The sequence below is a fragment of the Syngnathus floridae genome, chromosome 1 (genome assembly GCF_059516105.1).
Source record: "Syngnathus floridae isolate MCC-2025c chromosome 1, RoL_Sflo_1.0, whole genome shotgun sequence".
Taxonomy (NCBI): domain Eukaryota; kingdom Metazoa; phylum Chordata; class Actinopteri; order Syngnathiformes; family Syngnathidae; genus Syngnathus; species Syngnathus floridae.
The window spans coordinates 10,056,807-10,081,144 of NC_142413.1; the positions used below are offsets into that span (position 1 = coordinate 10,056,807).

General features: G+C 38.4%; 3 protein-coding genes across 17 annotated transcripts in view; 2 read left to right on the forward strand and 1 right to left on the reverse strand.

Moving 5' to 3' along the window:
• The window catches only part of prom1a (prominin 1a), a 36,243-nt gene extending 29,201 nt beyond the window's left edge, over nucleotides 1-7,042 (forward strand). For 7 of the 13 annotated variants that reach the window (XM_088361892.1, XM_088362065.1, XM_088361984.1 and 4 more), the window contains 4 exons: nucleotides 974-1,042; nucleotides 2,141-2,244; nucleotides 4,263-4,303; nucleotides 4,731-7,042. In XM_088361892.1, the coding sequence (XP_088218018.1) occupies nucleotides 974-1,042; nucleotides 2,141-2,210 (139 nt within the window). In that variant the 3' untranslated portion in view covers nucleotides 2,211-2,244; nucleotides 4,263-4,303; nucleotides 4,731-7,042. The other 6 variants (XM_088361797.1, XM_088362462.1, XM_088362379.1 and 3 more) reach the window with 6 other exon arrangements.
• A 135-nt stretch (nucleotides 7,043-7,177) lies between these two features.
• LOC148403991 (glutathione S-transferase A-like) lies at nucleotides 7,178-11,884 on the forward strand. Of its 2 annotated transcripts, none has more exons than XM_088363078.1 (7): nucleotides 7,178-8,042; nucleotides 8,664-8,875; nucleotides 9,155-9,220; nucleotides 9,299-9,404; nucleotides 9,528-9,646; nucleotides 10,045-10,130; nucleotides 10,201-11,884. In XM_088363078.1, the coding sequence occupies exons 2-7, from the start codon at nucleotides 8,708-8,710 to the stop codon at nucleotides 10,331-10,333; spliced, it is 678 nt and encodes a 225-aa protein (XP_088219204.1). In that variant the 5' UTR covers nucleotides 7,178-8,042; nucleotides 8,664-8,707; the 3' UTR covers nucleotides 10,334-11,884. The 2 variants fall into 2 exon arrangements, with proteins under 2 accessions (XP_088219204.1, XP_088219288.1); XM_088363162.1 differs by having other exon boundaries at nucleotides 8,786-8,875.
• anxa5a (annexin A5a) lies at nucleotides 10,579-17,511 on the reverse strand. 2 transcript variants are annotated; one of them, XM_088362951.1, is made up of 11 exons: nucleotides 17,330-17,511; nucleotides 16,733-16,827; nucleotides 16,000-16,113; nucleotides 14,589-14,679; nucleotides 13,961-14,040; nucleotides 13,694-13,744; nucleotides 13,133-13,226; nucleotides 12,781-12,876; nucleotides 12,651-12,709; nucleotides 11,967-12,089; nucleotides 10,579-10,881 (listed from the first exon to the last, which is right to left on the reverse strand). In XM_088362951.1, exons 2-11 carry the CDS (start codon nucleotides 16,802-16,804, stop codon nucleotides 10,822-10,824), a joined length of 840 nt encoding a protein of 279 aa, XP_088219077.1. In that variant the 5' UTR covers nucleotides 16,805-16,827; nucleotides 17,330-17,511; the 3' UTR covers nucleotides 10,579-10,821. The 2 variants fall into 2 exon arrangements, with proteins under 2 accessions (XP_088219077.1, XP_088218996.1); XM_088362870.1 differs by lacking the exon at nucleotides 17,330-17,511 and adding an exon at nucleotides 17,160-17,233.
• Between the last annotated feature and the right edge of the window lie 6,827 nt (nucleotides 17,512-24,338).

Below are 24,338 nucleotides of genomic sequence, written 5' to 3' on the forward strand. Positions count from 1 at the left end.
TGACTGCTAGTTCCTCTTGAACCCTCCTGTTAGGTTTGTTTTCTAGATATGTTAAATGTGATTCGCAAGTTAACGATCCTAATCAGGGATGGACAACTCCTACGACTACACTTGGCGGGGCCCCTTGATGGAAAAAAAATTATAATAAATAAATATAGTATTCTATTATAAACGTTTCCTCTGCCACCACTACCCAACTCATATTCACAGATTTTTTTTTCCCAGTATTTTTTCAAAATGATTTGTCTTTTAACCTAAGATGTCTTTTGTTGAGAGAAACGGCCTTGAATTCGCCAGTCCAGAATTAAATAGTTTCCCAAAAACTTTCAACTAAGGGCTCAATTTGACCAGCGAAATAACAGGAGGGTTACAACTGCTGCTTTCCAGCAATAGTTCGAGAAGGAAATTAGATTGACGTTTTGTTTTCAAGCTTCTTTTGTCCAACCCTAACGCTTTCTTCCTGCTTTTATTTCCTCCTTCCACATAGTTCCTCCGTTTCCGGGACTTGGCATTTTACTTTGTGATAACCATTTCTACTATTTCCATCATCCGGCTCATCCTTCATCCTCTCTTTTTTTGCTTTTGACATCTCCTCTTCCTCTTGGCACTCTGCACTTTACAAAGATACTGTGACTTGGAAGGCATGTTCCTTTTGTAAACGGGAGGAGGGGGAAGATTACTTCCTGGTGCATTCCATATAACATTTGTTTGTTATGTTTTGCCATGAATCACCCATTTCTGCTTTTAACTATTGAAGAGTTTACAACTACTAATTGTCGGTGCTGGTTTTTGGGGTGTCCCTCGGCTTTCACTAAAGGGCTCTCGCAATTGTGACCTTACAAAAGCTTAAATGCGCATTGCTGTAAATAATACAAAAGAAAATGGTGCCCCCATTGACAAGGATCACAAGCATGCCACATGTTTCATCGCACATCTTTCATGCTTTTGTTTGTATGCAATGTTTTGTTTTCAGTATGGGAAGTGGTAATAATGGTTATCATAGCGAGCCCCCACAAGGCATCCTAAACCCCCCCGTGACCAGGTAAATACGCTCGTTGGTAGTCCAATGCATGCAATATGGTGGCGGTAGCATGCACACGCACATTCGCACTCAACACGCTTAACTTTTTCTCAGTAGACTGTACTGCACATTTTAGCTTATTACTTTTTCCAGGGTTTCAATTGAATGACAAAAAGCACATAGCACTATTCAGAGCTTGTATTCATTCACCTGCCTTCATTTTGACTTTTGAGGGAATCAAAGGCTCTGGTACCAACTTAAAGCAGATGACGGCTGTTGATTTTAGCGGGAATTCAAGTGACAGTGTAAAGCTGCATAGTCGCACATTTATGTATCTGGATTAGTTTTGTTTTTTGAGTATGCAATGTTTTCCAGATCCTGCAATTTTCTCTCTTATGCTCATCTTGTGAAGCAATCAAAGGCAGTGCATAACTGCCAATGGGAAGAAAACATGAACATAACATAAAATAGTGCTCTAAGGAATTCTTGTAATTCTGTCCTTCACTTTTGGTTGCTGCTGAATGTTCTTTATTGTTTGCGAGGTGGCAGAGCTGCAACACGGTGTCATCAAATTATTGTTTCCTCTTGTTTAGAGTCAGCCAAAATCCAATGAATGTGCACCTGATCCTTTTGTTCCCAGAGAGGCAAGCATGGCAAAACGCTTGGGATTGTGCTTCTTTTCTTTTCCTTTTTAATTTCACCCCAAAAATTAATAAATAACTGCATGTGTGTTTTTTTTTTAATACTCAACGATTGAATATGAGCCCAGAAATTCAGGCAGAGAGCAAAACATGTAATGTCTCTTAATGTCCACAGTTCATCATAAGAGAGACAGGGTTTGTAGATGAAAAGGTGTATGAAATTAAATAGTTCTTTTAAGCCACACTTTTTTGTATTACAACACTTTTTTTTTCAGTTCATGGCATCAAGTTTGAAAGGGAAAATAAAAAGAAAGTAGAGAGTGTTTTTCAGTGGCAGTGCTTAATTGGGTGACGCTTGCCTTTTCATGTTTTGCTCTCTGGCCTAATGATCGCCTTGTTTTAATCCCAAAATGTTTTTTAATTATTATTTTTTTATTATTTCTGTGTATGGTCGTTAATGTTGTTGTTCCTGTGCTAGCATCCCAACGTACGATACCATGAACAGGTTCCCACGGGCCTCGGCTCCTCCGAGGCACATCGACTGGTGACCGAGAGCCCACATTTTCTTGTGGCTCCCGACAGGTACTTCTTTTGCTATGTCTGATAGCATTTTTGGGCTCAAAGAACATCTTCTTACAACATGGATCTGTCTTTTTGCCAATAGAATTCTTTCACTAAAAATATGAAATAATTCATTCACCATCATTGATGGCGATAGACATTAAAAATCCATTCTGACTGGGGCAGTCGTGACTGATTTAATAACATTTCTTTTTTCCGCTCAAGTATGACATTATGTCTCGTAATGCTGAGTTCATTCCAACATTGTTTTTCCCTGCAGTATGTTATCTACTATATTATTTTCTCAACATATTGACTTTTACATGTCATATTCTGACAATATTGAAGTTAAAATGCTTTAACTTAATTGTCATTTATCTACAAAACAATCCAACATTATATGTGTGAATTTTCTTTTAAGACAACCTGCAAAATTACAACTTTTTTATGTAGAAATCAGACACAAATTCTCACAAAATCATATTTTTTGCTGCACAATCGTCGACCTGGCTTTTTGTTTTGTAAAATTATAGATATTTTCCACCTTTTGCTACTAACCTTTCTGTTAAATGTAAAAATATGACTTTTCTTGTGATGTTCTTGACTTTTTTTTAAACATTTTTTCTTTTCCGTAATAACAAAAGAATATTCTGGGAGCATTACATTTTTTGGTCATTTTATTTTATTGTTCCAGCCTCTAATCATCCTTTTCTATGCAATTAATCCTCCTATCTCTCTTTCCTCAAACTGACCTTGATTCTTTACTCAAGCTTTTTTTAGGCTTTCTTCTCTTGCAAGTGACATTATGGTGAGAATCATAATCATGTCTTGATTTTTTTTTTTTTTATGTAAACGCTGCATGAGGACATTTCTATTTTTCTTTCTGTCTTTCTTTTGTTTTGCATGAATCCTATTTCGTATAACTTGATGTTGTGTTGTGAGTTCCATAGAGCCAGGGGGGCCATTTTACATGACCAATATGGAAATGTCCTATTGAATTAAACACACACACACACACTCACACTCCATAAATGATGCATATGACTCAGTGAGCCTTCGTGTCATTTAACATCGTAAAGATAAATGAGAACACGTCCGCGTGCAGCCAAATGATTGTGTTTTTATGTTTATGCATTGAATTTTGGACTGCAAAGAAGAAGAAGTACCAAGAGAACTACAGCTCTAGCCTTCGCAAAACCGCAGTATTAAACAGACTTTGCTGCGGATGTGTGCTACAAATTTTGCCTTTTCCCATGTTATATCATTTTTTGTAGCATTATGACTTTTTTGTAAAAGTGCAGGTTTTTTTTTTTCATAACACCAATATTTTCTTCAAACACTACGTATAACCATATTCTATAGAAAGTAGAACTTGTTTTTTCTGATTTTCATTTCTATTTTTAATGTTTGATTTTGATGTGGCACAGTGAAACACTGGTTAGCATGTCCGCCTCACAGTTCGGAGGGTGTGGGTTCAATTCCACCTCCGGCCCTCCCTGAGCAGATTCTGCATGTTCTCCCTGTGCCTGCGTGGGTTTCCTCCCAAAAAAAATGCTTGCTAGGTCGATTGAGCTCTCCAAATTGCCCGGAGGTGTGAGTGCAAGTGCGGATGATTGTTCATCTCTGTGTCCCCTGCGATTGGCTCCCATGGGAACAAGTGTTACAGATAATGGATGGATGAATGTTTTTTTCTGATTTTCATTTCTAGTTTATTATTTTTAATGTTTGATTTTTTTTTTAAATTTTTGTCATTTCCAACCTGTGTTGACTAATATTCTTGTGATACCTGTTTTTCATTAATACAAGGAAAGACTATTAGCTTGTAGCTGTCCAAATATAGAGTGACATGTTTTTCCCAAGGCTAATAGCAGATTAAAGGCTAAACGAAATCCTCACTGAGTCCGCGAGGAATCATTGTTTATTTATTTTTTTCTAACACTTTCCAGTTGAGCTACTCTACTCCCAAATTTCATGAGCAAATATTGATGCACATTTGAAACATGATGCCCAAGTATAATTCTCTCATGTTTATCTTGCAGCTGCCATGATCTTCACTGGAACTAAAAAAAGGAAAAAAAAGGTGAGTTGTCTGCACTTTATCTTTATTTTATTTTTTGACATAGATTCATTGGACATTCGATTGTTTGGATCGATATTAGGTAATAAAACCTTCAGTGGCTGCACTGTTCACGCAGCCATTTAACAAGTTTTGCAGGGTGTATATGCGCAATTTAGGGGAAAGTTTCTCAATTAAATCTTTTGCAAGCCATTTCTTTTTAGGGCAATAATGTAAAATGAGATCAAAATGATTTTGAATTCAAACATGGGTGGCATCATTTATTCCTAATCTTTTGCTATTCGTGGCAAGCTTAGTCTGTATTTACTGTTCTACAAACATTCGTGTAACGGTTTTGACGTCTAGAAAAATATGACTTAGGTCTTGATTTTTGTATATTTTATGTTGTTTGTTCTTGTAAGACACTGAAGTAAACTATTCTCAAAAACAGAATTTTCGTGACACAATGAAGAACTTTCTGAGCACTTTGGGAGTGTCATTATCATCCTTCCTGCTAGACATCCATGGGCTGCCACCGAACTGCTTACATTTCTTAGAACCCAAAAATCCAAAAGGGACTGCAACATTTTCTTGAGGACAACAACAGTGGCTAAGCAGCCATGGGAAGGTAACGACACATTGATTGATAAAGGACCTGCTAATGTTTGCTTCCTTGTTTTTGAGGGCGACAGAAAAAGTTATGTTTGCAGCATGTTGGTATCAACAAGATAAAAAAAAAAAATGGACCAACTGGAGCTAGCATGGCTTTTACATAAATGTTTACAATAATACACAAAGTAACGTGATCCTTGTGGATTTTGGGGCTCATTTGCAAAAAGACTGGTTGCCTTTCATGTTGGCATTTGCGGCTTTTTAAAGGGACCGTTTGCCCTGCTATGTGCTTACGCCATTTTCAAGGTTTATGAACTTTGCCAGAATATTTTTAGAGGAGCCCTTTTTTTGCTAGAGCTGTATGCTCAATTTATTCTGCTGCAAATATTACCCCACACTCCACGATGAAATTTGACTTCACACTCAACTGATGTTGATGAAATTGTTTTGTCTGCATTTTGTCTTTATTTTATTTGTTGCGATAGATTCATTGGATGAGCACAACGAGTTTCGAACCTGTTTCGACACAGTTTACTGTTTTATTCAGATTATGTTCAAATTTTCCACATTCGTGACAGTACTTGAGCTCGCCACATGGACCAAAAAACTATCAATTTCTTCAGTTCACAAAGATATTTAAACCATTTAAAAACAAGTCAGCAGTTTTATTTCGGTGCGTTTAAACTTCCCTCCGAGCTCTTTTCTTTGCATTTACATAAAAAAACAGAGTACAGTTGAACCAAAGAGTGACTTTTCCTGTGTAAAATCAAACATTTGGCATGACTAATTAGATGTCAATAATGAAAAAATGTGGCTGTGTAAAGAAAAACACGTAAGCTTTTTTTATGTTAGTAAAACAACATCCAATCCCTCCAATAAACCTTAGCATCTGGTTTTTTGATGACTCAAATGGAGAACAATCACAGATAAACAATCAGTACACACACAAATCAATCAAAAGCCGAAATGTGTCCCTTATGACTATTTTTGAGAAATTACTTTCTTTTAAAATTTCTTTGCTTTATTATTTCGTCAACATGTATGTGTTTTGGTGAATTAACATTGAACGACAAGAGGTGACATATTCTCAAGCCAAATTTATGTTTTTGCAGTACAGTCGATCTCAGGATTGTCCCACTAATATTTTTTTCTAGTTATCCATTCTTTGTAATTATTACTCCATGGATACATTTAACTAATAGTGAGCTGGAACAACAGAATGTATTCCACTTTGTTTTTCTTCATTTTGTACATTGGACGCTAACATGTCTTGCTGACTCATCACTTATATGTGTACAGGCTAGTTGCTGTTGATGTTTAAACAAAACAAAAACTCAACAATTTGTCCCTGATACAATACGTGATTTTGACGTGGAAAAACAAAATACATGAGGGAAATCCAAGAAAATGACATTTTATGGTTGACAAGGGAGTGCCTGGCTAGCGTCTGAAACTGCCAAACTTGTACCAACAAAATAAACTAGGCCGCTGTAACCTTTACAACTGTTTGGATCAAAAGCTCATCTTGAGTTGAACTAATTTCTCTCATTTTTAAGAAATCTTTTCCTCAACAGTTAGCTTCTGTTTGTGCTACAGTGGTACTTTGACAGTACAAGTGACCCAACTTAAAATTACGAGCCGTTGCTTGGTTAATTATTTTGATTTGTGTTGCAACAAAAATTTTAGGATTTCAAGTAAAATAACTTACAAGCTCAGTCCCAGAACAAACTAAGTCAAGGTACCACTGTAGTATTTCAATTAAACATTGAGATATATAAATAAAATGCATTTAGAATGGTTGTATTACATTGACATAGGTAATGGACCTGATTCGATTTACATAGTGTTTAGCCACCCATTTTTATCCAGGTTATACACGAGCTCGTAAGTGCTTTTGCTTTTTTATGCATTTGGTTTGAATAATAATAATTACCCACATTATTTGTCGATACAGCAACAAAGCAAACACAAACATATCCCTGGGTAACTTTTACTGAGAAAGGAATTTAAAAGGCTTTTGGATATATGTTTGCTAATTTTTGTGGCTTAGGAATTTGGTTCTAGCATAAGAGACAGGATCCAATTTGTAGGAGATCGGCTCTTCTTTCTTCAATCTGTAAACAGTGAATAAAGTTTTCTTTCAGCTTGTAATTATTGTCGAGTCTTTTCTTTGTTGTGTTAGTTTAAATCCTTAGCGAGGGCTAAGGTTTTATTTTAGGGTTTGAAACTAGGCTTAAGGCTTCAAAGTAGGGTTTCAAATTAGGGTTGGAGTTTTAAACGTATTTACTAATAAGCTTGTTTTATGTATTTTTGATCAGGAAAATGAAAACAGTTTTAATTTTTTTACCCTTACAATTTTGAGAAACAATGTAATAACTCATGCCTTAAAAAAACACTTTTAAATAAGAAGTCTGTCCACGCCCTCTTCTGTTCACTCCATATTTGGTGGAAGTCATTGGATGGACTCATCACAATTTGTCCATTTAAAATAATTTTACAGACATCACTTATAATTTCAAAAGAATGGGGCTCAACCTTAGGCCCACGTCAACTCCTGAAAACCTCATATCGATTTGTCTCTGCCTGGCTGACTTAAAGAAGCAAAGACTGCACAACCTCCCTGCAGCTTCGGTGCTGTTTCTGTCATGTCTGTCTGTTTTCTTTCATCAGTCACCAAGATACGCAAACAAACACTTTACGTAAGCTTGTTTATAGGTCGTGATATTTTACATTTAATTCTGTGAGGGTTAATTTGACCTACACTTCCCTTCATGTGGTACTACACCCATAACACTCATATCTATGTGGAGGTCATCTTTTGAACACAACTTTTGAACCCAATGGTTAGACACTCATGGTTAGACATAGCGACATGATTTCTATGACCCCTGAACACACTTTGGTGAGCATATGTAATTTTCAATAGCTAACAAAAAAAGAATAGTAAAGAAAAAAAAAGGTGATCAACCGTGTAGGTGGATTCAAACGTTTAGGTCCACCCCACATTGAGCTCCGCCTCAAATTGCACTCTGGAGCCAGGACTATTCAGCCTGCCTTGGTCATCATCAGCCTTTGAACTGGTGCGGCTCCGGACCCGAATTGACTAAATATGTTCAACGTTGAGCTATCAAGTTGAACTGGGACTAAAATAGTGAGTAAACTCACAAATGCACATACCAAACTAATATTTAGCTTATAGCTGAAAGTAAATAGACATGTTGCTGATAGTATGTGTATACTCCATATGGTTTCATAGACTGAAAGAAGTTCGTACAATAAGTGTATGTGTGTATATTTTTTTTTTCTATACATTTTTTTTTTGCTTCAGTTAAAAGCTAGTTGCCTATCCCTGAGCTAGAACCACAATGTTTTTTGAGTGACAATTGAAAGTGGAGCATGGCGTGTTTTCAGCGTGTCTTAAGATTCCTGTAATTAAAAAGAACTTGAGATTTTGACACCACAGGCACACCTGAAGTGATGTTGTGTAAGTGCAAATGTTTGCTTAGAGCAAATGTTTAATAAGAACTAGAAAGGTCTTCAGTTGATGAGTTCCTTCTTCATGTTTTGAAAAAGATGCAAGTAAATTTTTTGTGCCATTTCCAAAGATGAACTGATTTATTAAGTTTTAACCTGCACCCCGTTTTCACTATAACAAATAAAAAACGTAATGATGTTGAGCCTGTTTCACAAAAAAACGATCATAGAATAACAAATGAAGCGTGCCATTTGTTTGATCACACAAACAAGCTAACCAAGTTTTGACCTGTGACAGACTAGTCAGCGTTGACGCTCCACGTAGTTATCCAGAGTGAAGCCATGGCCAAAAACATGTCTCTGCTGTGGTGCTCCGGGTCTCCTCCGTGCTGGATGGTGATGATCGCTCTCGCGGAGAAGAACCTACATGGATACCACCAGAAAAGGCTCTCCGTCACCAATATGGCACACAGAACCCCAGAGCTCATGGCAATTAACCCCAGAGGACAAGTAAGTTCATTATATCGATCTAAAAAAAATGCATTTTTAATGCACATTAATAAAAATACAACAACAACATTAGGATGGGCAACTGGAGGCTCAGAAAATTGCATCTTTCAGTTTAAAGAGGGATCAGACTATATATGTTCACCGAATTTCAATGCGAACCTGCCTTGTTTGCTTGAAGACGTGAGGGTGAAATTACTCAAACGAATTACAGTGCATTCTGGTCTTATCCTGAAATTTCACTTGAAACTGTGTACTTTAAAAGTCTTATGTTTGCTCTAGGTTCCTGCCTTCAGACATGGAGACCGAATCTTGAACGAGTCCTTAAGCGCCTGCTTGTACCTGGAGGTAAATGTTAAGCATGCAAGTCAACAAATTTGAGACTGTTGGCATGGGCCAACATGGGCTGGTCTGTTTTAATCACAGAACCAGTTCAAGGAGCAAGGAAACCAGTTGATCCCGACCTGCTCTGCGGAGCAGGCCATGATGTATCAGCGCATGATGGAAGGCACCGTGCTCTTTCAGAAGTCAAGTAGGCTAGTTTTGGGTTTTTTTTTTGTCTGTGACATCTGCCAGACTTGATTCTATTTATGGTACATTTCATCTTCTATGGAGCTATGACTCAAATTCTCACATCCCTAACATGATTCTACAGTAGCCATAATCCACCACTCATCCAAGGTACCTAAAAAAGAGGAATATGACTCTGCAATGGGAGAAATCCACGAGGAGTTACGCCAAGAGGTCAAGCTGTGGGAAAGATATAGGAAGGAGGTGAAGATGAACACTCCTCATCTCGCTTTGTCGGTTTGTGCGTGGTATGACGGCCGTGTGCCTCCGCTAGCGATGGTTGCGTCTGTGCGTCTTCTCCTAGCTGATGGCATTGGTCTCTTTGTCTGTTTTCCATATTGGGCTCTGCCTATTTTGGTCTTTCTCCAGCGGAGTTGCTTTGTAGGTGGCTGTGTGCATTTGCTGGCGATGGTAGCGTCTGTGCACCTTCTCCCAGCTGGGTAGTGTGTGGCTTTATGTCGTAATGGCTACCGCAGGCGTGTTTTACGGGCGCTTTGCCTTGATGTGCCTCTGCTAGCGTCAGTTCCATCCAAGCCTCAAGCGGTCAATCGGGACTGACTATTTACTGTACATAAGTATGTAACAATTGTTGTCTCTTGCAGTCAACAGGACCTTTCATGTCAGGAAAGACATTTTCCTTGTCTGATGTATGTGTTTTTCCATCTATTGCCTTTCTCTTCTATTATAGGTAAATATGTCAACGACTGACTAGGTGAAATTGAGAAACACGTTTTTTCAATCTTCTATTCATTTTCCAGATTGTCTCCAGAGCGTTATCCGAAAGTGGCAGAATATTACAACCTGTTAAAGGAACGTACAAGCATCAAAAACACCTGGCCTCCTCACTGGCAGTTCAACCCCACAGGAAAAGCCTTAATGAAAGCAATCTGAGTGACACTGAGGAGCACTGATTTTGAACAACATTGTAATCATTGGGTTGGAAAATTCAATAAAACTGACAACTAAACGCCACAGTTACGATTTTTGGTCTCTCTCTCTCTCTCTCTCTCTCTCTCTCTCTCTCTCTCTTTCTCTCTCTCTCTCTCTCTCTCTTTCTAGTACCCATTTTAAAACCTCTATGTTCTGAAACCCTAACTTTACTTAACACAACAACAACAAAATAATTTCACAAGCACACACACAACAAACTTTTATTAATTCCCCCCCTCCAAGTTAGACAATAGCACACACAACAAGCTTTTATCACGGTTTCCCCGTCCAAGTCAGACAGTAGCACACACAACAAACTTTTATTAACTTTTTCTCCCTCCAAGTCCTACAATAGCTAACTCAGTGAATGTGTGTGGGGAAGTAATCAGGAGTGTTTTCTTTGTGTTTTGTTGATGATTTTGTTTTTGTGGTCAGGTAGCCAGCTTGGCTCAGTCTCTGGAGCCACAAAGATACAGCAAACACTTCCGGTAGGCGCCCGTTGTGTCCTCCTACACATGCACACATGGATGCACGGGCGCACAAACACACAGAAACATACAATTTTAGTCAAAATGTTTACCTTTGAATTGGGTAAACCTGTAAACAAAAATTTTGGGTTGTTCTGACTTTTGTCACCAGAACCCTGACTTGAAACTGGAAACCCTAATTTGAAACACCAACCCAGTTTTAAAACCATAATTTCAAGACCCTAATCTCAAACCCTAAACGTGGTTTGAAACCCCAATTTGAAACTCTCATCCCATCAAACTGCCACAATATAGCTCCTACTTAATGTTGTGCAGTGGTACTCGATGCCTTAAAATGTGGGCTCAATACCACTTGTCTTAAACCCTAACTTGAGGTTTTTTGCAATGTGGGAGGAAACTGGAGTACCTGAGAGTGAACAAACTCCACACACAGGAGAAGATAATGGAACGAAAGCTCCAGGCTGTGAGGCGGCCAAACAAACCACTTTCGGCCGTGCTGCCACACAAATATATTTGCTGCTTGAAGAGCATAACATCAGCGAGGAAGTGATAAGCCCGCTGACTTTGCTGATGGATGTTCCACTCTGAGGATTATGTCGGGCTCCTCCATGTTTGAAAAGAATCAGCTCATCCTTAGAGCAAAGTGTTTACGCAAATTGCATCTCTCTGTCTCTTCTTCTCTCTCTCTGACTCTCTCTTGCAATCTGTGTGTGAGTGCGTGCGTGTTTCCATCTTAAACCTAAGCAGAGCTGCTGAAGAGGAATGTTTGTCATCACTCTGCTTTTATGGACTTATCTACAGGATATGTATGGGCTTGTTTATAGAAATGGATATGCTCACAGTATATGCTGTCTGGACTTATTTGGAGCAATTGTACCAAATAGAAATCTTCATTTGAAACCTTAACCTGAAACCATAACCCTGCCTTGGAACCATAAATTAATTAAGTATAAAATTATAATAAAATTATAAAAAATATGAAAAATAATAATATAACAATAAAAACCCTAACTTTAAAACTCAACCCTGGCTTGGTGTGTGTGTGTGTGCATGTATTATTTTATAATTTTTCACATGACATGTATAGTTCAAGAAGCATACCGTACCTGAATAGTGTTGTAGAGCGAGGCTCTATACTTTTCCTTGAAACAGGCTACGATGTCTAACATGTCTTCCTCACTCCTGGACACCAGGACTCTCATCAGGGTGTCGTCATCCGTCCCGGCACGCTGCAGAAAATACAAACACACACACACATTTAGAAGATCGAGAGCGATCGATCAATCTCTATCTATCTATCCATCTATCCATCCATCCATCCATCCATCCATCCATCCATCCATCCATCCATCCATCCATCCATCCATCGCTTGTGCCCTACACTGAAGCCCCAACCAAGTCATGAAACTCTAATTTGGCAGCATAATAATTGTCTTGAACTTTACTATTGAAATCCCAACCCTGGTTTAAAACCTTAATTATAAACCTCAATGCCACTTTAAGAATATAATATAGAGTATGATTCTTCATTGAAACCCTACCTTGTACAGTTATGTTGCTGATGAAGTTTCCAGCGAGTGTGTGTGAACCTAGCGCCATGATCGCTAATGATGCAAAGTAAATGTGTCAGTAATGAAATTGAGCTAAATTCCCGAGTGTTGGGTTATCTGTCCACTAAAAGTAGCATGGGGAACACGTCCTCCAATTAATCCATTCAGCTGGAATTGCTTTGCTGCGTAATTACGTGGGGAAAAAAACCAATAACATTATAGAAAGTACACACACCCTACCCTCATTGATCTGTACAGCGACTCAGCAAAAAAAGAGGGAATGCTGCGGGTGCATTTCACTGTCGAGGAAAACAAATATTTTAGTGAGTCATGCAAACGTCATTAATATTAATGATGAAAAATGTCATACCGACAGCCAGCAGCAAGTTCTCCAAATTTCCCGTGGTCTCGCCTTCAATGCTGTTCTCGATGTCTGAACCGCACAGTTTCTTGTAGGCGTCAAACACTGTACGTACAAACACATTTTTTACAATAGTTATCCAGCTTCATCTGTGATGTACGAATACCATATCCAAGATGTCCTAGGTATGTTTTAATAGCATCTCTACCATTGCTTTCTGTAGGCACGAAAAGCAGGATTCAAGAGGATTTCCCTTTCAGTGTGAATGAAGTTATTTTACAAAATCCATGAATGAAGAGTAGCCCAGAACCTGCGATTCCAAGTTAAACATTGAGCCGTCGTTTCATAAATCTGCTCTCACCTTTACAGAGATGTTCTGCGCTTCTATTTCCAAGAATGTTGATGAATTTCTCCTCATCTGTGCCAAACTTGCCCTCGCCCGCTGCATACAAGTCCTGTGGTCACGGTAAATCAGCTTTGGTGATTACAACTTCTGAGTTATTAATGACAAAGCAGCAGGTGTTGCTGCAATTGCGCTCATCAGTATTCTTCATGCAAATTCATTTAAAAAAAATTCCCAGTATTTTGTAAAAAATTTAAATTGCAGAGAGTGGTTTCAGTTGCCTATCACTGTGTTAGATAATAATTCTCAAAATTGGTTTTAATGTTTGAAATCATTGTAGACTAAACACATTGGTAGCTAAGCACATTTGTTTTATTTCCTCACTACATTTACTTTTTCCTCTCCATTCCACGGAAAGACAATTTCCACAGTGCGAATGTTCCAGCCACATAAGAACAACATTTCCCAGGAGACCGTGCTTCTGTGAGCCTGCAGCAACACCTGCCTTGTGTGTGCGTGTGCGTGTGTACGTGCGTGCGTGCGTGGGGAATACAGATAATGATCATTTTTGCTTCCTACCTTTGCATCATTGCTGATGTTTGGCTCATTGACTCCCTCCTCTCGCCTTCCCTTTTTGGCACAACCACAGACAAAGAACAAGCATCATAAAATACTTTAAGTAGAAAATCTTTTTGTTAAAAAAATTACAACTTGATTTTATTATGGGTTTTATTCTTTATTTGACTTGAAAATTCCTTATTTTCTTATATTGCGACCTCACGTAAATGTGAATACAAAAAGGCATTTCAACCTTCACGTCTTTGGAATGTTTCAAATAGACTTTACCTGCAGGAGGATGACCAGCAGTCTCTGGTAGTATCCTGATGTGTCACTGCAGATGTCCTTCTCCAGCTTGCTGCCAAACTCTGCAAGATAAGATTATTATAGTATTATATTACAGATTTTCCCCCTGGTAATTTTATCATCCTTCTTTTTCTGCATTTTCCTTTACAATGTGGCATCTTGATGCCAAGGAAACAATTTGAAACGAGTTTAGCAGCTCTACTGAGACAAAATGAGTTCTTTGTTTCCATCTATACCCAATTACAAAGAAATATTTAATGGAGTTCTGCTATTTGTGGAAGAACTCGGTCACTTTCCATCCTGCAAATAGTTGGATTTCATTGTATTTTGAATTTATTCTCATTACACAACATTCAGTTTATTTTTTTGCTGGTCATGTTTCTTACATTTGTAGATCATGCCTCAGTTCAGAAAAAAAATGCCTTGAAAGTAACATGATCAATATTTTTTTTTAACTTCATCGACAGGCGTTCTGATTACTAATTACGCTTACTACATGAATGTTTGACTACTAGTGATCTTTTTTCATGCTCAGTGTTGGTTGATGTCCCAATGGCTCAATAATTCACCGCTAATGGTGGTAAAAGCACACGCTGATCGATCCATTCACCTTTCTCGTAGACCGTAACGATATCTCGAAGGCGTTGACTGTTCCTGGAGGCCAAGATCTCAATCAACACGTCATCGTCAGTCCCGACGCCCTGCGGTGCAAGAAGAAAGAATCATCAAGAAGCTATTGGTGTGGTTTTTATGGCTCCAGCGTTATTAGAACAAAAGAAAAGGATAATACATTTTTCGTTGGTTTCCCGTTTTGTGTGAGCGAGTCGGGTTGCCACGGCGACCCGGAACACCCTCAATCGCAGCTTTTGTGTGTTTAATTAACTCTTTTCACACTCATCTCAAAGCCTCTGTTATGATGTGTCGTGTAGCTGCTTGATGCTAACCCTAGAGATCCGCATCTGCCGAGAAAGTAAGCGTAGTGTGAATACCCCATATATTAGGGCTGGGCAATTTTGAATTTTAATTGCATTTTATTTTCTCTCTCAATGTGCGATATGTGATTGTCTAGGAATGTTGTAGAAAGTGAGCATTGGAAAATGGAAAGACTTGTAGAAATCCTGAAAAACAAAGCATTGCATCTTGATAATAGCGATCAATGATAATTGTCAATAATAACATCATTCAAAGTAATATGAGCAAATGCAGTATTTCAGCAGTGTGTATACAACTTGAATCCCTTTGCATTAATCAGGGCCCAAGTAGCAGCTCTCAGCCTCAACAGTAGTACATTATAATATCTGATAATTATACATCTTGATACAAATACAACAGTGTGTAATATGCATAACATTGATTTTACATGTGGAGCTTCCTGGAAGAATCGTAATGAGTAGTAATCTATTGTGTTTTAGCTCAATGGCAGATTATAAAAAGCCCAAATAGAACATCTTGCGCTTTTGAAAGAATGCTAATCTATTGACTGCTCATTTTCAGTGAGTGCTTTTTACTCTGAATCGATGTCAAGCATAAACAACAAAGTGTGCATATTCCCACTTGTCGCGGGCACGTTTCATTAGGTGTAAATAGCCGACTGACAGCGTCAGCCCCGGTATTATTATTATGCATTTCACCATCATTAGCACAGCATTTTTTGAAAGCTTTTTGGCAATGCATTTATTTTCACTGGCTGTTGGGTGATGAAGAATGCGATGATCACCGTGGTTGACACGCTATTGCTGGTTTGCTAAAAGAAATGCTACATTTCTTACGGCACAGATTGAACCAACAAAAATTGAAAATGAAATGTGTCATCAGTCACCCCAAAATGTTAAAGGTAAAATCTTGCATTACCTTTAATGTGTTGGTTTTTGAAAATAGAGGTAACATTTATGATGTTATTAAATCAGCTTTATAGTCCTCGGTTCATTTATTTTGGGAGCATTTTGAAGGCATGTGTGTCATCTGTTAGCAATTGCCATTTTTTCCCCCACCCTAGTTCAAATTGATGACTTGAGAGTTACCTTGATGGCCTTGTGCAGCAGCATGGCGTCGTACAAGACAGGGGGAGTCATCAGGGCCACGATGAGACTCTCAAATAGACCCCCGAGCTCCGACTTGAGAGCGTTGACCAGATCCTGTGGGAGCAGAACGATTGATGATGTTTTGGAAATAATTGCATTTGGATCGAACTGGATTGTGTTTTATTTGGAACATCACTAACTTAAAGGAGAAGTCACGTCAAACACTTTCTTGACAATGTTATGTTCTATGTCACCCTGCTTGTCTATTCATGGCATTCAGATTATTATTGGGTTTGTGAAATATGAATTAAGGAGCAAAATCCACTCGTTTTCAGCCATCTCATCTCATGTTGCCTTGTATTGGCACTTGTTGAGAATAACGTGACAGCGCCCAAGCGCTCAGGTGGTGACCAATCACGGGTCATCTTTTTCTGGGTTTGGTCATGTGACTTTCGCAACCTGAGCGCTTAAAGGCACTGACTCGCGGTGCCTCATAACATATTACTTTTTAATTACATTTAAAAAAAAAATACATTACGTTTTTGACTTGATAAAAAAACATATACAAGGGTACCTAACAAATTTTAAAAAATCAGTTTAAGAATCCAAATTTGTTTTATTGGTTTTGTAGCATTTGTAATATCATTTGAAAAACATAGACTTGTCCACTCCCCAAACCGCCCCAACACCTCTCCCCTCGTCGGTCCCTCGGCTTTCCATTAACTAGCTTCACCTTTCCGTAGGCGGTTTTGTACGCCTCCTTTATTTGCTGCCTCTGATCGTTGCTACGCGCCGCCAGCAGCATGAGGACTACATCTTCATCCGTCCCTGTAGGACAAACGACAAGAAAGAAGAAAGATGATCAGGTCCCAGAGAAAAACATGCGAAGATGGTGTTGGCTTGTGAAAGTCAACAAGATTTTAGCTAGATAAAAATAAAAAAAAAGTAACAAGGGTCATTGAGAAAGAAGGACTAGAATTTGATACTCCTGCATTATAGTGACCATCAACATCATTGATCAGTACAAATGCAGTGCAGCAGGCTTTCCCAACCTTTGTTAAGACGAAGGCACAGTTTTTTCAATAGAAAAATCTTAGAACATATGTACCATCACAAAGTAGGTAGCTGCATTGTGAAAAAAGTGTCACTCAGTGTCTTACTGTTTTTGTTTTTGAAAATAAATGTCGCAGGTAATGCTGTCAACATTTCAAACGTGATCAATGAAGTCAAGAAATCAAGCTGAAAATTTTCTTTCTGCCCTCATTAGTCCAAACCTGTCATTCTATTTTATATTGCGTTGATGGAATTTGAGTTAAACAGTAGAATTCACCTGTTGTTGTTTTGTTTTTTTTTCCATTTCATGGGGCGCGGCGGCCAGTTTGGCATAGTGTTGGCTCGTGAGTGAAGGATACGTTCAAAAGAACGAATTTCTTTCAGTGAACGAGAGTGAACAAATTACTTCCTAAAGTGATTGGTTCTTTTTTCAGTTCATATGACTTCAACCAGTAAGTGTCAGTAATGCGCATTGAAGCTGTTGCCACCTTGCCGTAAATCAAAACGAAGAAGAAAATGACGTAACTTCCCGTTCACGAACGAGTTGTGAATTGCATTTCCCGTTGACTAACTGAATGGATCTGTGAGTGAACGAGTCAGTGAGTGATTTGCATTTCCAGTTCATTGCGAGAACGAATCAGTGAGGGAACGAATCCTGACTTTCCCGTTCGTGAACGAGTCAATGGGTGAACTGCCTTCCCGTGCATCAACGGATCAGTCAGTGAACGTGTTGCGTCTCCTGGCGTGAACTATGTAAGCCAGAATGTAGATTTACGATTTGCCAAGGAAAGAAAGACCCACTCACTGAAACACCACTTCTTGTATGCACGTTTTCTCCAAGCTAACGGCTAACTTTATTGCATGAAGGGATGCGCTGTTATGCAACAACGGGGAGATTATGCTTCTCATTGGGTTATCTTGATTTTATAACACTGAGTAGTTTTTAAATAAGGTGTATGCATATATACGCCTAAATATTGTTCTCCAATATAGCTACTGCAATTTCACATTGGATTGCTGGTTTGAAATTTACTTTTATTATTATTATTTTAATAAACATTTATGTTAAAACTTGTCTGGTGTTTTATTCCTTGTTTTTATATTCGCCAATTAAAGCATAAAAATCAGACATTTGGTTCACTGCTTTATATGACAACATGTGTAGGTACACTTCATGGACACTTCAAAAGGTACACTACACGAGGTAAAAAAAAAAAAAAGAATAAATAAATAAAGGGTTAATTGCAAAATAAAAGCACATTCAGCCACTTGCTCACACCTGGGATTGAACCAAGGTCTTACCGAGCAAGAGCCTGCGTTACTAACCAGTTGCCTGTTTCAACATGACAGGTAATGGTCGAATGCACTGTTTTGTACTAGTGATGTGCATCACAGGCCAATAGGGAAAAAGCTTAAGTGAAGTGAAAAGTGCCACAACCGCCCTCACTCCCACCTCCTGATTGGCTGATTGAGCTGTGATGTCCCTTGGACACTCCATTAGGTACACCGCCATTTTCAAGTGTACCTAATGACAGGCCACTTTATTAGGGAAATATCATGGTCAAAGGTCACAGGTGTCAAGCTCTAGTACTTGGGGCCACGTTCCAACATGTTTTCCAAGTTACCCTCGTTAAGTGCAGGTGCGTGAAAAGTTTTAGCCACTTTCACATTCAAAAGGAGCTAAAACTTTTCACGCACCTGCACTTAACGAGGGAATCACACGGACACTCCATTAGGTACACCGCCATTTTCAAGTGTACCTAATAACAGGCCACTTTATTAGGGACATATCATGGTCAAAGTTCACAGGTGTCAAGCGCTAGTCCTCGGGGCCACGTTCCAATATGTTTTCCAAGTTACCCTCGTTAAGTGCAGGTGCGTGAAAAGTTTTAGCCACTTTCACATTCAAAAGGAGCTAAAACTTTTCACGCACCTGCACTTAACGAGAGAATCACACGGACACTCCATTAGGTACACCGCCATTTTCAAGTGTACCTAATAACAGGCCACTTTATTAGGGAAATATCATGGTCAAAGGTCACAGGTGTCAAGCTGTAGTCCTCAGGGCCGCGTTCCAACATGAGATTCACCTCGTGTATTTTCCTAATAAAGTGGCCTGTTATTAGGTACACTTGAAAATGGTGGTGTACCTAATGGAGTGTCCGTGTGATTCCCTCGTTAAGTGCAGGTGCGTGAAAAGTTTTAGCTCCTGCGGAACGTGAAAGTGACCAAAAACTTTTCACGCAGGTGCGCTTAACGAGGTTCACTTGGAAAACATGTTGGAACGCGGCCCCGAGGACTAGAGCTTGACACCTGTGACCTTTGACCATGATATTTCCCTAATAAAGTGGCCTGTTATTAGGTACACTTGAAAATGGCGGTGTACCTAATGGAGTGTCCAAGGGACATCACAGCTCAAACAGCCAATCAGGAGGTGGGGGTGAGGGTGAGTGTGGCACTTTTCACTTTCACTTAAGCTTTTTCCCTATTGGCCTGTGATACACATCACTAGTACAAAATAGTGCATTCAACCATTGCCTGTCATGTTGAAACAGCCAACTGGTTAGTGACATGGGCCCTTGATCAGTAAGATCTTGGTTCGATACCAGGTGGGAGAAAGTGCATTCATTATGCAATTAACCCTTTTTTTATTTATTCTTTTTTTTTTTTTTTTTTTTACCTCGTGTAGTGCACCTTTTGAAGTGTCCATGAAGTGTACCTACACATGTTGTCATATAAAGCAGTGAACCAAATGTCTGATTTTTATGTTTTAATTGGCGAATATAAAAACAAAGAATAAAACACCAGACAAGTTTTAACATAAATGTTTATTAAAATAATAATAATAATAATAATAAAAGCAAATTTCAAACCAGCAATCCAATGTGAAAAATGCAGTAGATATATTGGATAACAATATTTAGGCGTATATCTGCATACACGTTATTTAAAAACTACTATAAGTGTTATAAAATCAAGATTACCCAAACAGAAGCATAATCTCCCCGTTATCGCATAACAGCGCATCCCTTCATGCAATAAAGTTAGCCGTTAGCTTGGAGAAAACATGCATAAAAGAAGTGGTGTTTCAGTGAATGGGTCTTTCTTTCCTTGGCAAATCGTAAATCGACATTCTGGCTTACATAGATCACACCAGGAGACGCAACACGTTCACTGACTGATCCGTTGATGCACGGGAAGGCAGTTTTCCCATTGACTCGTTCACGAACGGGAAAGTCAGGATTCGTTCCCTCACTGATTCGTTCTCGCGATGGACTGGAAATGCAACTCATTCACTGACTCGTTCACTCACAGATCCGTTCAGTTAGTCAACGGGAAATGCAATTCACGACTCGTTCGTGAACGGGAAGTTACGTCATTTTCTTCTTCGTTTTGATTTACGGCAAGGTGGCACCAGCTTCAATGTGCATTACTGACACCTATTGGTTGAAGTTATATGAACTGAAAAAAGAACCAATCACTTTAGGAGGTGATTCGTTCACTCTCGTTCACTGAAATAAATTCGTTCTTTTGAACGAATCGTTTGACGTACATGTTGTTGACTCTGCACACAACATTTTATTGCAAATAAAATTTGGGGTTGACTTCAACTTTAAGTGCAAAGATTAGTCAAACATCTACTACCCAAATGTCCCATAAGAAGTGATTAATACAGTTTTATTAAAATAGGCAATTACAAAAATTTTTGGTTAGCTTCCACTCCTTGTGAATCTTTACTATTTGCTACTATTGCTGTTTTCCAAGCATCGAGTATTGCAGAACACTGACAGCAACAGCACACTAATGCTAAAAACAGTGAGCTGAGTGGGAGAAGTAATTAGACGCATGCCTTTGAGCAATACCATTCATACAGAACATTCACACACGGATTTGTACAGCATTGTAAAAACAAACAGTCACTTCTGCTTGTTTAGCAATGCAAATAAATCACAAAGAAAATGAAAACTAATGTTTGGAATGGCGACTAAGCAAAGTGTAAGAGGTGAGCGCTTACCTAGTCCTTTCATGGCTCGGTGGAGAATCTCGGCATCATGCTTGGCGTCAAAGTTGACAAAAGGTCGGACGCTCCCTCGATATGCCTGCAGGGAGGAAATAAGATCTTTGATATGTTCTTAAAATTGGCATATACATTCCTTCTAAAAAAAAATCTTAGGAAGTATTATAAATATATATATATACAGATATGTGATTAAATCCCTTACACCAAAGATTTCATGACAAAATCCAAAGGAAGAACTCACCATGTTTGTTCCTAACGATCGCACAAAGCTGAAAGAGACAAGATCAAGTTCATTTGAATCACAAGCAAAAACAAATGTAGAAAAGTCCAAAATGAATAGTCTAAAAACAAAGAAGGCTCAAATGCTTCTTTGCCAAAATCTTGCAGATTAAAATGTCTAACATGATTCTGACAAGTACATTTTGAAAGCCAAACCAACATGCTATCAATTGCTATGCCTAATTGGGTTATGTAAAGTACTGTTCAAAGCCTAATAAGGTAGATGCAATAAAAACAATAAGAATGATCTGCAAGTATTTCTCCTGCAAACATCTATCATAAACTGGTACTGTGGTTGTGGTCACAGACAAGGAGGACATTGTAAAGTCTTACCTGCCGCGATGTGTCTGCTCTTGTTCAGGCTGCTCAGTAAGTGGCATCTGTGCAGCGAGTCGGGTGATGAAAGCGAACCCGAGGCCATTCCACCTGTGGTGTCATCTTTCACCACGTCTCCATGACCTCACGGGACAGTCTTCATTCATTGTGCCACCTTAAATTAAATGGGTATGTGCACCAAGTTATGTTTCAGGTGTTTTAGACCAGGTCCACATTTATTTTTTTACCACAATTGGCAAAAAGATGCGGGGAGTAGCAAAACTATTTTGACTCTGTACTTATTGTGGATATAAAAAGTCTTGACGTCCCTGTTCAAATGCCAGGTTTTTGTGAAGTAGAAAAATGAGACCAAGATAAATTATTCACCAAAGCCAGAGCACCTGTACTTTATTTCGGACTAGATAAATATCAATCATTTCAAAACATTGGTGACTTAAAAGTAGAACAAATTGAGAATAAAGTCAAAATAGATTTAGAAAAATTATTGAAAAAAACAATATCATACTTTTAAAATGTTTAAAATGTTCTAACATTGACACTAATTTTTGTGTCAAGGGGCACGTTGGATTTTTCTTTTAAATTTTATAGGCAGCATACACTTTGATTACAATCTAATTTAATCTAATTGAATTACCGTTTAACCACTTGTATGTCATCCATCTGTCATCTGTCATTGTCATTTGTTTTAATGATGAGTGGATATATATTTTTAAACACATGCTGCTAGACTAGTGTTGCAGCTCAATTGCTATGCATAGACAGCTGTGTTTTCAGGCATGTTCTCGAAGGAATGGGGCCGATAGGCATCATCATCATAACCACACACACATGCACACACGCACACATGCTCACGCACACACACATGCTCACACGCTCACACACACACACACACGCACACACACACACACACACACACAGCTCACATATCAGTGCACCTTAATTAAAGCGACTTGTGAATAGCATCTGCTCATGCAGGCGAGCATGCAGCCAATTTCCTCCAAACCCAAATAAACAAGACGACTGGGCAGCTAATAACAGCCAGATCAGATTGAGTGAAGATCCAAGAAAGACTCTGTCAGTCCTCTGCGAGACACATCCCGATGTGCCATTGTCTTTCATGCAGAGAGTCATAAAATTATCACCGGGTGGCTTCATTTCACATTGAAATGTGAGATGGTATAAAATATGTCACATTATTGTATGTTAATTTTATAGTTATCTAGGTTAAAATACATTCCAAAAGTTCATCCATCCATCCATCCATTGATAAATGTGTAACATTGTGAGGAATAGTTTTATTTTCTGAGGAAAAAAAATGTTGAGAATAAACATGAATGCAGGAAATATTTTACATCTAACCATAACATAATAAGAATTCAGTGAAAATATGACAATTAGTTCTGATTTAAATATTTATTTGTAATCTAATGGTTTTATGTAAAATTAAAGAGTAAATTACAATGAAAAATCATGCAAACTTAAGAATGAATTGTTTTAATACGAGAAAATAAAATACAACCCAATGTTTGCAAAGGTCTAACAATATCCAATGCTTGATAAAATTGTCTTAATTCAATCTAGCATGGTCTTGAAATCAATGAGCCAACTCCAGACAAATCCATTTCTAAAAAATCATTGCCAATACTTGCTTGTGTTAAAGGTCAAAGTGTTGCTGTGCGCCAATGTTGGCTTCTTACTCACGCAGTAGGAGTGACACTCGAGATCTAGGATGGCTGTGTCTTGGCGACACTGTATTTCCAAGCCATGGACGCAATCACTCATCAACCTGTTGACTCAAATAAATTGAATTCCATCATCCATCATCAAGCCTCCTGAGCCTCATCGTTTTGCGGCTTGATCACACCCTACTGGATTCATTTCCGCTAATCACAAATGACCTTATGGAGCAGATTGATGAACAAACACAACTGATTTATCACCTAATTAATCCTTGTTTACACTCTTGTTCATTTTATTCAAATTCATTTTTTTACGTTTTTTGTGCGCCCAACAGAAGTCGCAATTTCAATGTCTTGCGCTTATTGGGCAAGTTGGGGAACCTGACTGAAATCTAAAGCTAGGCCAAAAATTGTATTTTTATCATAATTGGTCAAGTTATGACAATTGTTCAATCGAAAGGTGTGAAGAGAGTGGCATTTACCAATTTAGCCGCTCGGAGGCGTAACTACACTATAATTGGGCTTTTGAATTGCAAATAAAAAAATGGGGGACTGCCTTTTATCGGATATTTTCCTTTTCATTATATTTAATTCTCATATATATACAAGAATACAGAAAACTAATGGATGGATGGGTGTAACAGAAGTTCACTTCATTCATTTATCAACCGCTTATCCTCAGTTCTATTTAAAAAAACAATAGCTTAAGGAGAAATGGAAGGTGTGTGTGTGGGGCTTATCTATCCAAACTTTTCACCCTCGGGCAGTTTTCCACCACCTGTACAATTACATGAGTAATCCTGATAATATCCAAAAGGTACCACCGTGGTCATCATCAAGCATTTTTGTAAGGATGAAATGAGAAAAGGCACATTTACAGGTAGCAAAAGATGTTTTAATAATAATGAGAAGAACATTGGTGAACTAAAGCAAAGGGCAAAATATTGATGTCCTTCGAGGGCAAGCCAATA